The 17,579-nt window shown below is 40.6% G+C and overlaps 1 protein-coding gene across 1 annotated transcript in view; it reads right to left on the bottom strand.

Moving 5' to 3' along the window:
- Positions 1–17,579, bottom strand: part of ARHGEF28 (Rho guanine nucleotide exchange factor 28) — a 62,052-nt gene that overhangs the window by 29,945 nt on the left and 14,528 nt on the right. The window contains exons 6-22 of the mRNA XM_086479224.1: positions 15,549–15,629; positions 14,505–14,544; positions 13,821–13,944; positions 12,327–12,459; positions 11,912–11,967; positions 10,411–10,462; positions 9,692–9,839; positions 9,447–9,565; positions 8,412–8,552; positions 7,697–7,947; positions 6,651–6,773; positions 6,140–6,257; positions 5,006–5,260; positions 3,972–4,048; positions 3,086–3,264; positions 2,320–2,414; positions 1,262–1,444 (exon numbers count right to left, since the gene is read on the bottom strand). Of these exons, the coding sequence (XP_086335350.1) occupies positions 1,262–1,444; positions 2,320–2,414; positions 3,086–3,264; positions 3,972–4,048; positions 5,006–5,260; positions 6,140–6,257; positions 6,651–6,773; positions 7,697–7,947; positions 8,412–8,552; positions 9,447–9,565; positions 9,692–9,839; positions 10,411–10,462; positions 11,912–11,967; positions 12,327–12,459; positions 13,821–13,944; positions 14,505–14,544; positions 15,549–15,629 (2,175 nt within the window). The remainder of the gene's footprint in view (positions 1–1,261; positions 1,445–2,319; positions 2,415–3,085; positions 3,265–3,971; positions 4,049–5,005; positions 5,261–6,139; positions 6,258–6,650; positions 6,774–7,696; positions 7,948–8,411; positions 8,553–9,446; positions 9,566–9,691; positions 9,840–10,410; positions 10,463–11,911; positions 11,968–12,326; positions 12,460–13,820; positions 13,945–14,504; positions 14,545–15,548; positions 15,630–17,579) is intronic.

Raw genomic sequence — 17,579 nt, 5'->3', positions numbered from 1 at the left:
GGGATGTGATGTTTGCCTTCTTCAGGTCATCTGGAACCTCTCCTGATCACTCTGACCTTTCAAAGATGATAGAAAGCAGCCTCACAATGACACTGGCCAGCTCCCTGAGCAGTCTTGGATTTAGCCCATCTCATCTCACGGATTTCTGTATATCCAATTTGCTTAAGCACTCCCTAATTCTATCCTTCTCTACTGGAGCAATGCTTTACTCCTACAGAGTCTGCTATTAGCTCAGGGACTTAGTATTTCTGTTCTAGAAAATGATCCCCACAAATTGCCTTGTAAATTCCTCACAGTGTGCTGACGAGTCCTGAAATCCAAGACATCATCCTCATCAACACTAACATGAGAGTAAGTGAAAATTAAAACTGGGCAGAATAAGGTGTGTAAGTACAGGCTGCCATTTTAGCTAAAATGACATTTACTGTTGCATCACTAACTTATATTCCTTAGTCAAGTTTTATCAATTTTATCAATAAAATGCTCTCTGACTTCATAATGCTGATGGAGACCAATCTTCACTGCTTTATTAGTTGAAACATGGTAATTAGCCCAAACGTCTCAATTTAGGTGATGCTAAAATCTTGTAGTCCTTCTCAAAGAGCGTATGGCCCATGCTGGATACAGCTTAGTTTACCAGGACTCTCTTCAGCTGAGTTTAGCAAGAGTTTAGCTGAACTTCCAACTAGGCACTATCCACAGATACCATTCCTGTCCTTTCTTCAGAAGACAGCACTGTAGGTAGCACAAGGCTATCACCTCTCTGTTAAATAGTATGCAAAAAAACATGGTTCCTACAGCAATTCTGGCAGATGTTTCTGGTCAGATCTGCCAAGATCATCTGCAGTTTTGTCTGTATACGACCCTACGTGATTCTGATCTGTCATCAAATCAGCCAAGGTAGGTGAAAGTCATGGACCAGATGCAATATCATCCTACCTCCTATGATATGCTTCACAGGGCTGTACTGCAAGGAGGACAGATAAGGAAACAATCCTCAGGTGCAATCTAACACCATGTCCCTGCCTTCTTACATATGATGTTATGCACTAAACACATTCCTTATCTTATAATCTGGCAGGACAATCACGCATCTGACAAGTATAAACTTGAGAGACTTCTCTTCAATGCCAAGTTTTGACATTGCCATTTCTTAAGATTTGACAGACTCGCAGCACAAGGCAACACGGCTGTACTTTGTTACCTTGAATTGTCTGTCCATGTGAAGAGCCATCAGTCCACTCTTTCCGTGCAAACTCACCTTCTCTGAGTGCTGCTGCCAGCAGTGGAGCAGCCTGTGGAGTTTCGCCAGAATCAGGTTTGATAAGGAGGTGAGGTTCTACATGAACATCCTCAAACCCGCTCATATGTCCCAGTTCTGCATAGATACGCAACTTGTCTTCCAAATAGCCACATATCTGCTGGTCCTGGTTACTCAGTGATTCTGACAACAAAATTGGACACTGTATTAATAATTTTTATCCTACATGTTCCCCATTCACCCTTCTAATCCTTACACCACATAGGTACGGCTAACTTGAGCTAGGCCTTTTTTTTTTTTTTAAGTGGCCAGGAACCAAATTCATCCCAGTCTGTCTTAATGAAAGCTGCACTGACTCTGGCAGAGGACCAGGCCAGTGCTCTATCCTGATGAGGTGGCCTTGGCTGTGCTCTGGGGCCCTCAGCTACCTTCTGTTGCACTTACAATGATCAGTGCTGGAAAAGCACTTGGCTCAGGTAGCCAGAAGATGCACTGATTCAGTGCCTCAATGTCAAAGAACACGTACTCTCACCAGAGGATGCCCTTCCCTGTGGCTCTCTACAGGAAGGACACTGCTAGAATTTCTCTCCTCACAGCAGTGTAAGGATGTGGAAGTTAGGTGTAGGGGAACCAAGAAAGCAGAATTTATCCCTATCAGCTACACTTTCAGGTAAAAATAATACCAGCAAAGGATGAAATGCCACAAAGAAGCACAAAGCTACACAAGATTACACATTACTTAAGACGTGAGGTATTTCCACAAACATGGAGTTACCTGGCCTTGATGCTAATCTGGGAAATTCAGTGCTTATTCTGAAAGCATTCATTTTTCTTTTGCTTATTTACTCACAGTTATGCAGCAAAAATATAAAGTGTTTGGTGAAAAAATGGTCCTCTTTCAATAAATCCACACTATATCATCAGACCACCCCAGCTTTCTCTGCTGTGACTCTCCTATCAAGCCACTCTGAATCCACCAGCCAGTATGGGTGCACGATTCACTCATCCTGAACTCTCAGGATGCAAGAGCTCTTAGAGTGGCAGGAAACGTACCACACCTTGACATTTCTGAATTCTGGATGCTTTGGCCTCAGCAATACGTTTGTCCTCATCAGATTCACTCATTTTTCCTTCTTCTTCTTCCTCCGGACAACTTCAAACATGAAAGACAAACAAAAGTTTATAAAGCAAAATCTACACATCATATATTCATATTCAGTACAGTGCTGCATTCATAATAAACAGAATACAACATCAGCACCAACTTTTGCTACAATCCAGAAGCATACCATTTTTCTGCTTCTTTAAAAAGCAGTAACTGGACATAAACCAGACTGAAGGATCCTTTTAATTCTGGTAAGGTTGCATCGTGCAGCGAATGGGTGGCTGGCCCTCACATAGGTTTGCTGTGCTAAGCATAAGCTTGGGCCCCATAGGAGCAATGCTTTGCCTGCCATTCTTAAGGAGCTGACACCAAGGTAACAGGCATGATTGGGGATTTCCCCAAAATGGTTGTATGGACAACTGCAGGACTCCAGAAAGCATCCAGTGCCAAAGGGAAGCTTACAATGGCTGGTAAGGACATCTTCTGGGGAGTGGGAAGGGTCTGCTGATTCAGTGGGAAACCAGAAATAATACGGGAAGTTTGGCAGAAGTAATGGTGAGGTTTTGGGGTCTGTGAATCCTGATCTCAGAAAAAAATCCAACCTCACAGGATGGATCCAGTGCAAGGCAGAACAGAGAGCACGCTGCCTTGCATATCCAACCGACCTCCCATCTGCTTTGGACTGCCAAGATGAAAACCAAAAGCCTTTTTTCCTCTACCTTTCCACTGCATCTTGAATACACCTCATCCAGTTGTTACGTTCCTCTTTGGAATTGGTATGAACCTCATACATCTCAGGCCCTGCAGATGAAGCGCTAATCAGAAACATCCCCCTTTCTTCGTTGGCTACTTCTCTTACTATGAGCCTCTGAAGGGAGATAATGGAAGGCTTCTGGTCCTGGGGGAAACAGTCAGAACACATGCATATAATAAATTACTCTCTCATAAAACAGCATACTTTTAGAAGAGCATGATTTTTCAATTAATTTGACTAATTCTAGTCCTGGTATAGTCAGACTACATATGTTCTTACCACGTACAAGAGGCTGCAAGTTTTGAGTATTCAGACACCTTTCTAAACTATTTTTAAAAAGACATTCTGGTATTTATGAACAAATGGGCACTTACGAACACTGAGCATGTACTGAAAAGTAAACCCCAAAGGCTCAATGATACTGAGATACAGTATTCATATAATGTTTATATAGTTTGAGAACTTCTCTCCATAACCTTTCACACATTTTATGTGTGTTTACCACGACATTTGCTGTTAAAATTATTCTTTGGTTTTGTTTTACAGAACCAGAAGTTAAAATTGATTTTAGATAATTGAAAGAGCCTGCTCTACTTCCTGCCTTGATAATCAGATGAGGCATGACACAAAATATTATTCTGTTATTTTCATCCTTCTTCCTAAAAAAATTATTTAATTTTGAAAATAAACTTAATTTTCCACATAGTGGCATAATACTATTCTGAATACACTAGCAGGATCTCAGAAAATTCTAAAAAATTATGTGGGAATAGCCTATAAAAGGACTTAATTTTTGAGAAATGTACAAATAAAGTACAATGTGTATATTCAAGATCTGATAATATACTTACAACAGCTGCAAAGATGTATTTTTGATCTTTCTCTTGTAAGAACAGTAGTACATCAGTTAGAAGCAGAGCTAAGGTGTCTTAAAATGAGAAAAGGAAAATAATGGGTTTTAATTAAAGTTATTACAATTACAGTTAATTTAATATTTTATCTTTAAAAAAGGAGAAGCCCTGATCAATAAATACACCACATAATCCTACAGTAAACTGAACAGGAAGTATCTGGATTAACCTACGGTCTGCATGAAGGAAGTGCACGTCACCACTTTGTATCTCCCAGGAAAGACCACACTTTCTGCTATCTAACATCCTGCAGCACCATGCTGGTGTGCTGGCCCAGGGAAAGAAGAAATCCTCACTCCATTGTCAGTACAGCTTCACCAGGCCACTCACAGGCAACCTGGCAAAGACTATTCCACATAAATTTTGTTTTGCCTATGCTGTAACATATATTCACAGCACAATATTACACAGGCAAAAGTATTTCTGGAATAATGATGAACAGCTAGCTTTACAAAGTTGCACAGCAAATATCAGTAAGCTCCAAAAAAACCCGACCCCTACATGTGATTAACACCAAAAATCAAATTCTGGGCTTGCACATAAAAATTGGTCTCCAGCCAAAGGTAGCTTCAGGTTTTCTTTTCCACTGTGGATGTCCCACTACCACTGAAGACAGCATATGATTTTTCATCCACTATTTTCAATGGCCAGTACTGTGAACAACACAAATGTACAAGTCAAGACCCTGTGTTATGGGATGAAACTTCAAACAAATGAACTAAAAGGAGGGGACTGGAAGAAGAAATGCAGCTGATGGCTTTGTATGAACTTGTCTTCTTACCCTTATATACAGTGGATTACCCACAAGCTTCTGGAATTACTCTTCTAGCAATCAGTGGCATATTCTCAATACCATTACCTCAGACATTTGTGTTTGCAATACAGCGTAATAAAATATTTTCAGTCTTAAAAAATAATCTTCTTATGTCATTCGCAATAAAGAGTCAAAGTAATTCACTGCTCAGATGGAATACCTTTGAAACGACCAGTTGCTGTCTTCCAGTACACTAAACCTTCATGAAGAAGTATCCTCTCTTTCCTCATCAAGTCTTGCTTCCTAAAAACATGGCCATTTTTCAGCTTTGTATATGTTTTGTTTTCAGTTCTACTAAGAATTTCCAACAACTTTTGCTTTTTCTCATATTCATTCACTTTGAAATCTACGGCTGCAATGATGTCCTTAATTAGGCGAAGGGCTTTGCACAGGTCTTTATGTTCTTCTGTTCCTTCTGTATGAAACAAAAAATAAACATGATGGCAGTCAGCATATTCAAGAGAAGATATCATTCCTTACTTTCTGGGAACCATCAATATGATGCAAAGCTTAAATTGATAAATATGTCATTTTAAGTTGAACCTGGCAAACAATTTACTAGAAGTACTAGAGGCATCTACCTTTGCTTGACTTGCCTATTAAAAGACGACATGTTCTTCAGATTTATTCATTAGTCAAAACAACACATTGAATAGTTTCTGACATATTTATGAGCTGTTAGCATTTAAAAAATTTTACTGGATAAGTGAATCATACAGTATATTACTCTTCCGGCTAAGTAAAAAAAACCTCCTTGAAACAGGACTGCAAGCGCAAAGGGTTTGTATTTCGATATGCCACTTTCTACAACGCTCATTTATTGCCCATTTGGGGAGTAATGCCTGTAAGTTAGTAGTATTTCTAAAACGTTCTACAAAATTCCAGAAGTCATTCAAGCTTTGTTTGAAAAACTAGAGAGTAATTTATGAAATGTTTGCCTAACCCTACTTACAAAAGACTCCACCAGAATTAATTTCAAAGAAGGTGCAGATGCATGCCTGAATTGTTCACATCCTCTCGTCAGATCTTTTCCTAAAATAAGCATGCTTTTCTGGACTTCTATGGCTTACCTGTCTAGAATATTTGAAATCTTCACAGCCCAGCCTTGACAAAGACTGTGTACACCAGACACGCTGTTTAGGTGACATTTGCCTGAACAGTAGATATTTACGTTGCCCCGGTTCTCTACAGAGCTGTGAATTTAATCTTTTGTTATATTGTAGCAGTGCATATTCCTTACGTTAGAAATGCGCTAGGATTCCAGACATGAAGCAACACTTCAGCTTTTATTCACCTTTTGAGTATTGCAATATCCTTTCAACCAGAACAGGGTATTTGGTGATTCGCTGGGTGACAAGTAAAATGCACTCAGGGATTCCTCGGCGTCGTGCCAACAGGTTACTATTTCTCAGCTGCACAGATACAAATATATGCCTTAAATAGTAAATGCACATTAAACCACCAATTGAATAATAAGAAATACGATCTAAATGCATTAGAATAAGTTAAAACAAAATGCCTGGTTATCTGAACCATCCCCAAGGAACAGTTGCTGCCCTGAGGGATGAGGTGTACTATAACAGGAACATGTGTGTAATACACACCGGATGCCAAGCCTTTCTAAAATTTGAAAGAAAAATGTAATTTATCAGCTCTCTGGTTAAGGAGGAAAAAAACTTTGCCATTTTTATTAGCTATTAAAAGTGAGTTACTAAATATAATTTCAATCCTAAATCTAAGGAAAAGCTACATAGCTTTTTCCTAAGCATTTTGTTAATAGTGATCATATTTCCACACAAACTTACTTTAATAAAATTCTGGAACTTCTTGTTTTGTTGCAACTCTTTGAAGAGACTAACAGCTTCTTTTTGATGGCTGCAAAACTCTCCATATATTTTCTTCATTTTAGTTGCATTTTCCTCTGAAAACTGAAGAAATTAGTAAGTGAATTGTGCTCAACATTGCACGTAACAGGAAAGCATATACCTTTAATATATTTTGTACAAATATGGAAATTTTACACTACTTGTTTCTCAAGTTCTCTGAAATTTCACTAACAGGGCCTGTTGCTACAGAATGAAAATGGACTAGCTGTTTTTAGCAGCAAGAAGAGGAACATAGGCTGGAGAAAGCACAAGCAACTTCTGCTACAGTCCTGCCAACAGCTAGAACAAGTGTTACAACAGTGTTTCCTTTACCTCTTTGCAAACACAATCCCTTTGAGGATTATTTGGATTTGTCTGATCTCCACACTGCTTCTAGACAAAGTAACAGTTCAACTTCTTTATTTCAGTGGAGTGAAAACGGATTGACTGAAGGTGAAAAGCCACACTCTCCTGTTTGCAAGGAACTGAAGTGCGACCAGCAAGCAGTTAATTAGCTGTTCTATGGCCACCATAAACTCTCCGCGACCACCCCTTCTCCAGTGAGCAGCAACTCAAGATGCACCATGTCAGACCACTACAAGAAACGAACGGTAGTTTCTTTTCCACCATCAGCCAATTCTTCACACCTCCACTCAGCTGCTAAAAAAGTTAATCCATTGCTTCCATTTTTTCCAGTCCATGGTATTAGGGCAGCAGCCTTCTACTGTGAACAGGACCAAGTTCATCACTTTCCATGTCACTTGCACCATACAGGTAGAAGTTCATCCCACGTTCACCAGAGTTACCTGGCAGTAATGACTTTCTCTCATTGCTATTTTACCCTCCAATAATCTGGAGGGGACAGTCTTTGAATTTTGCAAGGCAACCATAGCCCTTTTCTTGCCCACAAAAGTTTTAAAATAAAAAAAATTGTTTAATTTGGGAACCTTGAGTACATGAAGGATTAACAGAGCTGATACCTCTACCTGCATCACAAGGATGTCTCCAATTCTGCTGATGACAAAATTATGTTCGCTCCCCGCCTCACTTGATTCCTGCCGTCTCTCTTTCATTTTGCAGAAGAATTGCCTGTGCATCTCCAGTAGCTCATCTAAGCAGGGGAATATTCTGTCCACTGTGCTGTGGTCCAGCTGCAGTTCTTCCTTCATCCCTTTCCTGAATATTTCAGACATAATTAACAGGGTATGGATGTGATGCACTTCTGTTTGCATCAGCTCTGCAGCATAAAAGAAAACAGCATAGTATAGCAACGACCTGAACACTTTGCAGAACTTCTAAGATACACTTTAGCAACATTTAAATATACAGTCATAACCACTGTTTCTGTGTAAGCCTCAAACCTAATACAGTATGTCAGCAGGAAAACTTAATTTGTCTGGCTCTGGCACAGTTCTCTAAGCTGCACCCCACTGAACAAGCTGGGGTTGCTATTGCTTGAGATGGGGATTGGATGCAGTCCCTTCCAACCTCAACTGTTCCGAAAACAGGATAGACACGCCTCTGTTAGTCACTACTCTCAATTTCCTTAGCTCTAGGACTCATTGTGATTTGTGACAAAAATGTTCTTTGAACCTTCTTATTATTCTGAGTTGAAGCATTCATTCTTCTGGACATAAAACTTGTAGGTTCCCTCTCCATTTTCTACACTAAATTGTTTTTAAATCTACATGAAATACTGACCAAAAATTACATCCTGCCTCTTGATGACATCCTTTTCTTGCTGGCTACAGAACACTGGATCCACAAGAAGACTCCAGGACTCGGCCTCAAACTCTTGTGCATCTGTGCAAAGGTCAGTCCACTGAGACAAATCCACATCATCTATGACAAAATGTACATCTCATTAACACCAGGCATATGAACATGCAGATCTATTCATGTAGTAAGGGGAACACACCACGGGGACGAACTTTAAACAAGGCTTCTGCAAACATTGGCAGTGACTTTACAACAGAGCAGCTTGCCAGATGTCAGTATCATTACCAAAGTGTTGAAATGCAAACGTGACAGCGGGGGAGAAGAATTTAAAAAACCACCCTTCTTTTCTCAGATTAAATTGTTCTTATACTTCTTTGCTTGAAGAAACTTTTTAAAATTTAAAAATAAAATCCAAGATTTACAAAAGTAAATGTCCAGTGAGAGATACCTGCACCATCTTTTGTAAGTAAATGCCATTCAGCTTTGAAATTCAGTCACACCTAGCTACATAAAAAGCCTATTTCTATTCACTTCACAAGGATATGTAGCCATTTTAGGAGGGCAGTTCATCACTGGGAGGTTAAGATTTTAGGGGCTCTTGAGGAAATAAAAAGTGATGCAGGTTTACATTTTGCAATGTACACTGTCAATGGAGATGATTAGATGAGTGCAGAAGAAAAGTACATTGCTGTTCTGGTTCTGCAATGATGCAAAATACATTTATCCCTGCTATTTTAAAACAGTAACACCATATGAAAACATTCTAAAAGTTATCAAAGAGTTAGTTTACTTGTCTCACTCAGAGTTAGTTATCTTACATGGAAGAAAAGAAAAGTTATATTTTAAGATTAAGGTGCCTGATTGTAACATTTTAGTGAGGTACACAACTGTAATTATCAAAAACAGGTGCTCTTCTTCTAGCAGACAAAGTGGCTTCCTGTACCAACTAAGGAGTTTTTCTGTTTTACACTTTCCAATACAGGTTATAAAATGCAACACCTGTGCAATACTTCTCACCATCCATCATAAAAGTATCCATCGAAGAAAAGGTCCCTAATGCTTGTAACATCTCTTCAGACCATGACTTGGACCTCCAGGTGGTAGTCTCAGAGTCTTGTTCAGAAAACTGCGTAGATCTACAGCAGAAAAAACCAAACCAAACCAAAACAAAACCAAAAATCCCACATTTATTTAATAGGTTCAATTTTTCTAGAAACGCTGAATGATGTATTTAGCGTAGTCCCCCAGCAGCTTCCCTCTACCTTTCAAAACTAGCACTGGGGACGCTTTTGGACAAGAAGTGGGACTGTTGCAAGGCTTCCCTCCTTCCAGAAGACAGTCCAATAGGCACAGAGGAAGAAGGATGCACCAGAGAGAGCACTGTCCGTGAAACATCTCCAGGAAGGGAATCTGTGAGGCAAAGCACAACACAACATTTTGACAAACAATGTAGAGTACGTCATCAACAGCACTCACACTGAGAAATGCTATCTGATCTTCACATCGACTGGATATCAAGAGTGTCCACTTGCCATGGTACGAGACCATGATGCTCTCCCATAGAATACAAAGATAAGCCTGTAGGCAAAATAGAATAGCTCCAGCATGTACATCATTGAGAAGAAAATCTCAAATCATATGTGCTCTAGCACTGCAACCTGAACGCAAGAGACCCAAATATCTGTGCATACAGTAAATGATATACTCAATAGCACAAGACAGAACTGACCGCTTCTGATTTTTATTCTCACTGAAAACAAAACATAGTAAAATTCCCACACATTGTAGTAGAAGGTGAGTTAATTCAAGAGTACTTTCTGCAAAAAATCCTACTTGTATTAGAGACAGACACATTTTCTTACAGATATTGATTATATGAAAAACAAACACACAAATGATGGAGGAAAGTTCGTGTTGTCAGTTCCATGACTTTTAACCAAGGCTTAACTTAGAAGTGCTAGGTTTACACCTCCTAACTTACTTGTTACACCAGCTTGGGGTTTGTTCTTACTATGGTACCTCTCCTGGAATTTCTGAAAAAAGAAGATTTTTGTGAAACTAATGAAATCATAGCTGATAGCACACTGAACAGTCAAGTCAGTAACTCACTTCCATATATCATCACATAAAAGGGCTTCAAAGAAGTGGTCCTAAATTATGCTCCTAATTTCTACCAATAACTAATAAATCTGAGTTTATTAGTTATTGATAGATAACAATAGTCAAACTAGAATGATATTTTTTGTACTACAATACAAAACTGCATCTGTATATTCTAAAATGAGTCACTGAGTTACAGCATTCTGCTTTCTCTATCTGATTACTGCCTGTGAAGGCCACAAGAAAAGGAGCTGACATTGAGGTATCAGAGGCAGAATCAATCCCCCTTCCAAGGCAGACTTTTGTAAAACCTGTAGCAGAGCCTGCTGTGCTTCGGCACATATTTCACTTGAGGTGGATTGGTGACATTTTTTGCACCTCAAGCTTGTTAAGATGAGTCGAGGCTCTTGTCTCCTCTTGACAAATAACCAGCCTCGGTAATTAAAACTGCCAGTTCGGCTGTCCTAATGCCCTAAAGTTGCCCAGAAATCTGTGCAAGGCTATGACGTGACAGCTATAACCAAAATAAATAAAAACATTGGACTTGTGTCCAGTTCAAGGCTTGCTTATGCTGAAGAGTCTGTATGGAAACATGTTCTCCATGCAAGCCACCATGACGCAAAACCTAGCTACACCAAAAAGACATACTCGACTAAACTGAAATATGACCTGTATCACTGTGGCACACTTCTCTGCAAGTCCCATTTTATTTCAAGAGGGCAGAAGCCTTACACATATGGTTTTGAAAATTCGGCCTTTGTCATGATAACCTCACCATGCATGTATACCTATTTAAAACAAGGCAGTACCCATCAGCTCTAGTGCTGATTTTGCCCTGTCTCCAGTGGCAGCTGAACACTGGCAGCAACTGCCTAGGCAGGCTGTGGAGTCTTCTCCTCCAGAGATTTTCCAGAACAGTCAGACAAACATCTGCCCAAAATGTTATCTAGAAGTGAGCCTGCCCGAGGGGTGATGAGATGGACTACAATGGCTCCCAAAGTCTCTTGCACCTCTGCTTTCCATTATTCCAAACATATGGGATCCCCCCTTCTACACAAGGGGCTATCTGTGGTTTTGAGAAGCCTTTCTTTTTAATCCCTTTTGCATCCCTCCAGGTACACCATTTCACAATTTCAGCTTGCAAGTCTTCAAAAATAGAAATATCTCTTTAAACTCATTTTTGACCCTCTCCTAAAAATTGTTGTTCAAGCACAATGTTTGCTCTGTTGCTCACATTAGACATTTTGACAGCCTTGCAGCCCTTTGTAAATAGACACTGGGTCTCAGCAGGCTGTGTGTACTTTCGTTTTCCTTCATGATGTTTCCAGACCCCTTGGAAAGTAGATATGCTCTAGTAAGAACAGCATGGTATAGGAGATTACCTTGGTGCACACAGGAGCACAGTCCTTGCAACTCTTATGCACAATCACGTTGCAATCTGAAAGAGAAGACACAACAGGGTGTCCAGCCTGCAGAAAATGTTACTCTGAGGCTTCATCTTCTTCCCTCCTCCAGATCCACTTACTCAAGTAGCCTTGAGGATGCTTTGGCGTTACAGACCCTGGTTAGGAAGAAGTTTTTGCCTAATGTGCCGGGGCTAGGAGATGGTCGTGCTCTCTTCTGAAGCTGTCACCTGCCATCCTTCCTTCCTCTCCCTTGCTAACCTCAGCTCATTACAGAAAGGATATACATCCAAGTCCAGGCAAGGTTTCTTTTTGAAACAAAACACTGAACCAGGATCTCAAAGCAGGATGTGGAGCACTGTAAGTTCACACGCGAAAGCCAGCAACTACTTACGAGAGCACTGCACTGACTCCTTTCCTAGGACAGCCTTTTCACACGCCATACATGGCATAACTCCTGAGAAGGTCCCATTCGTAAAATTGTGCCTGTTCAGTTTCTCTTTGTCTTTGGTATCTTTACTTTTTGTCTTCATCCCCAACAGGAGAGACAGGAAAAAAGGAAAACAAAAAGGGACATTACAAAAGATAAAGTGATTCAATCTTAAAAACACTAAAACATTCACTTTCAAGAGCAAATTATTCTAAAATATTTATTCCCTGTTCTGGAAGACTTGTAACAGTATACTGTGTCATTACATCCAACATTGCTGAAGCCCTAAAACGACGCAGGTGTTGCTTTTACTGCCAACTAAGCCATCAAGGCTTTTTATTTATAAAGCTGCAAAAAGGGAAGGGCCAGAAAATAACATTTAGGAAGTGTTACTGACTCGCTGCACACACAAACAAATATCAATGCCTATGCCTCCCTGAGGCATACATGCAAACTTATGCCTCTGTAGTTAAAGCTGTAGTTATGTAAATTGACACAACTTGTCTTTAGACCTTATAAGACATTAGAAATAACCTATTTTTAATGAGTGTTAATGAATTTAATAAATTCTGCCTATTTTTACTCCTGTTGGTGTGAGTATACACTTCTCCAAGCAGCCCTGGTAGTTATTCTTTAGGAGACCACACGGACACAGGCTAATGTATGGCTGCTGGACCAGACATACATGTTCACAGCCAGTTCTGCCACTCTTGAAGATGCCACCTCAGCCAACCATCTTCATGTCCATGTACGTTAGGATATCCTGGGGCACAGAGGAGATACTAGAGAGCCTGCAAAACTGCCAAGAGGCTAGCTGGAAAGATCCTGTAGGCCAAATTCATCTCTCAAGCTGCTAATTGATGCCATTAACCTAAATTTCAGATGTCTCAAAATTAAACCACAAATGTTCTAATCTACCTTCCACAGTATGTATGTTTGACTGTGCACGCCTCAAATCTGCAACTCTTTAAACGGTGCTTACTCATGCAAGAGTCCCATTAACTTCAAATAAGGCAAATTCAACTGATCACGTGCCAATGCAGAAGTTACAGATTCAATTACTTACTGAGAGTAACTGTAGGAACAGGCCCATACCTCTTAATTTTACTTAACAAAGTAAACTATTTCTTAAAGGCAATTCATACATTTAAAACTTTCGCCAAATTGTCATACAAGATTATTAATAACATCAAAAAATGGCATGGGAAATACTTGATACTGTTTGGCTAAGGCTATTGTTTAAAACAAAAGCTGGTTTTTAATATGAAGGCCATTTCAGGGTATCATGCATACATTTTAAAATTAAAAAATAAAGATCAAAGCTTCTTCCTATTACTTACATGGTTTTGTAACAAACAACAACTTATCTTTACATGAAAATCTAGATTCTCATCTATAATTCATTTAATTACAGTAACATAATTATACATAATAATACAGACATCAATCCCAAATTACCTTGCACTTATTCCGTGTGCTGGTCATTCTGTTCATCAGAAAGCTGAAAGTCCGACTCACTTTACATTTTTCAGACTCATTTTTTGAGGGTACAATATACTTATTCCATTCCTCCTCCTGAATCCTAAAACAAAGACCAGTGAAAAAAAATCATTCCAGTGAACAGTCCCTTAAAGCAGAATCTGGACGGTGCTTGTTTCATGTAGCATGTACAATTACATGTTTTACTGCGGGTTTAGCTGACATTATTAAAAAGACTGCAATCCCTCTTTAGAAAAAGGAGTAACATTAGCCCATGGAGTGCTCTGGATATGCAATCTGTTACAATCTTGCATAGATCATGGTTGGTACCAAAAGCCCCCTTGCTTTTATCACAGCATTTTGGACACTCCTACAGCAGGCAGGACATCCATGCAGTGTGCACATCCTGCAGCGGGGCACCACCAAGTCCCCACTTCAGGTCGTGCATGATGAGGACAGCACAGAGGAAACCGGGCTGAACTCAGCACAGGGTTTAAGGGTGGGTTTACAGATCCCGTGGGCAGGGAGCATTGCCCGAAATCACTCCTAAAAACCCCGCTGAAAGGGGTTCTGAGGCCTCTTCCCCGCTCTGCTCCCTAGATGGCATTCTTGCACAGACCTGCTCCTGGCGCCTCGAAACGCAAGGGCGACAAGTACCCCTACCTTTTCTCTCGGGATGGTTCAGGCAGACTGTACGCTCGGTCTGCAAGACATAAACAGTTACCCGGCACTCAGATTGCAAGGTCATCAGGTTTATTTGAAACACACGACCTCCACCAGTCCATAAGCTTGTCATTAAGGGCTTGCAATGCCATTTGAAAATCAGGAAAGCAAAAATGTATATACGTTAGAAGCAGCTTTTCCTAGGGTAAGACCACTGCCTACTAAGCTTTGCTTAGTTGACAGAACTTGCCAGAACTGAAATGGGTATCAGTGAATCAGTCTCTGCAGTCTGTTTTTAACAACAAAAAAATACTTAATTTTGTTTTTCTTAACAACCCAGACTCGAATGATTCACACTTCGTTTTGCTCTTAACATAATGCATTGTAAAATATCTTAATGACATTCTTCTAACATGTGCAGTTACCCACCTTAGGCAGCTTTATCTATAGAATCAAAGAATTTTAAATCACTCTATATAAAGAGGAATATTACTAGTCTACACACTGCACAGGATTTGTAATGTGTTACAAGTTTACATCCTAGAAACAGTAGAGAGAAGTCAAGGAGATACTTTTCAAAAAACTGCCTAAAAAAGCAAAAGAAAAGATAAATAATTCAGTTGGGCTGTTTTGGAAAAAAAAAAAAAAACACACACCACCCTACAACTATAGAGACCACTCTACCATTTCCAAGTTAGAAGCCATTCTGTTTTGCAGACATGCTTTGCAAAGTTACCACAGGTACAATTCAGAAAGATACTTAAACACCTGCCTAGGTCAAAGCATTAGACTATGGCTTCCTTAGATACACACTTAAACAAGCTTTGCTGAATTAGCGTGTCTTCAGACAAATATAGACTTCAGGTTAGTGAGAGCTAGAATATTTACCAAAGAAGCAACAGGAATAAAAGGGCATTTCAGTTAGCTGTCAGGCACAACCTTTGCTGCAGGATGCTTTTGGAAGAAATAAAGGCCATGTATCCACGGGAGATGAAGACAGCCTGATGCAAAACAGTGCCATGGAGTTGGCATCGAGGTACTCACTACAAGGGTGGATCCAAGACACTGATTTAGAGGGTGAAAGACCCTGAAGGAGGGATTGACCATTGTTCATAAGCACATCATCTACAGAGCAGGGACAAATCCTTTACTGTTACAGCCTGGTAATACCTTCTCAAATAAAAGCAGGTAGTTTTTTTAAACCTGAGCATACATCAGAAATCGATGGTGGTTTCCCACTTTTTTCTTGTACTTGTGCGAGAAAGACCATCCTGTTGCCATCCCGCATTCATCTGCTTTGGTTTACATTTCATTGCAAGGTCAGCTGCACCTCCCTCCTGCACAGCTAAGCCCTGAGCGAGATGTCCAAAGCACTTGCAGCTGGGCACAAGGGAAGGGGCAGGTTTTCAGTGCACAGACACCTGCACAGACCCAGACACAATCCCACTACAGCCCACAGAGATCAGGATGAACTATCTGACCTAGCTTCTTGGACCAAGGTCTTGGGCTAGTCCCATATCCAGATACAACCACACAAAGTGACAGCAGCTGTGCCGACCTCACACAGTAATCGCCACTGCCAGCTGCCAAACACCCTATTCAATGCTCCCATCCTCACAAAATGCTGGCAAGGAAGGGATGAGGCAGGAGGTGCTTGTAGCAGGGAAGCATCAGCAGGAACCTCAGCAGACCACCACACTCCCTCCCCAGCAGCACACCACATCTGCAGTGTGGGCTGCAGAACAGCCTGTTTCCAAAGCGTGGACAGGAAAGGGTTTCCACCTTCTCTGCAAGACAGGTAAAGGTCCAGCACTGACTGCCCCAGGAGGAAGGGGAGAGAGAATGAGCAGGTCCAAGCCCAAATCAGGTCAGAGCAGGTAATTGTGTCTGGATGAAGCTTAATGGGCTGTGACACCAACAGTCCCTTAGCTACAAGGTCAAAGGAATTTGTTTTCATTTTAAGCACATGCTGCAGGGCTTTGCTGATCTGCCATCCTTTACTTCTGCGACACACTTCCCGCTTTTCCTTCTGCCTTGTTTTGCCAAAGACTTCTTACCTAATATGCTGGACACAAATTATTACAAATACATTAGTGTAATAATTACTTATTACAAATACACAGCTGCATGCTGCAGGCTGCAGTACATACTCCTCCTTACAAGAGGACATGAAATCTTACAGTGAACTTGATCAACCACAAACAAGTTATTTGCAGCACTGCTTAACACAGTTTCTTAAGGAAAAAAGATGTCTGTTATCACTGTATGTCTGCCCATCAGCTTTCTCCATCTCACCTTCCCAACAGCTTTTGAATTTGTTAACTGGTTTCAAAGTTAACAATAGTATTTCCACAAATTTTGTGTGTTTTCACATTCAGTGTCACAGAATCACAGCATGGTTCAGGTTGAAAGGTTCAAAGATCTCCTAGTCTAACCCCCCTGCCATGGGCAGGGACATCTTTCACTAGATTAGGTTGCTCAAAGCCCCATCCAACCTGACCTTGAACACTTCCGATGACGGGGCACCCGCAGCTTCTCTGGGTGTCCATCCCATCTGGTTCACTGTAACTCACATGCCCTGCCTCTTGCTCAGGACTAGCGGAAAGCAGCTAAAGGTATATTGGAGGAAGAGACAAGCTGGAATAGGGCAACAGACAGGGTTACAGGGCCAAGTCTCTTGAAATAGAAGTGTGTTTTAAGTGATATGATCTATATGAAAAGCACAGTATATGTATCTCACACTTTGAATGGTTTTCAAATATAACCCATGCCCTCACTCCAAAAAGTATGAGTTGTCTTCTAAATACGAAGCTATGTGCCTACAAATAGAAACAATTTGTAAAAAAAATACAAGCTGCTTGCAGACATTTCTGTCTCCACTTGATGGAGAGCGTACATTTTGTTCCCCAGCCTGTGGAGGTGACAATAGTCCATCCATTTTTCAGAGATTCCCTGGGATCTACAGAAAGCTGGGGCCATCCACCCTCTTCTGTGTCATCCTGAGCTTCCTCACGGCCTCTGCCGGCACCCAACATGAGGCTGGGGAAGGATCTTCCAAAAAGAAGATTGCTGCCC

Source organism: Leptosomus discolor, chromosome Z (genome assembly GCF_034619465.1).
Source record: "Leptosomus discolor isolate bLepDis1 chromosome Z, bLepDis1.hap2, whole genome shotgun sequence".
NCBI classification, from domain to species: Eukaryota; Metazoa; Chordata; class Aves; order Leptosomiformes; family Leptosomidae; genus Leptosomus; species Leptosomus discolor.
The sequence above is the reverse complement of the archived record's forward strand: the minus strand, read 5'-3'. Positions and strand labels throughout refer to the sequence as shown.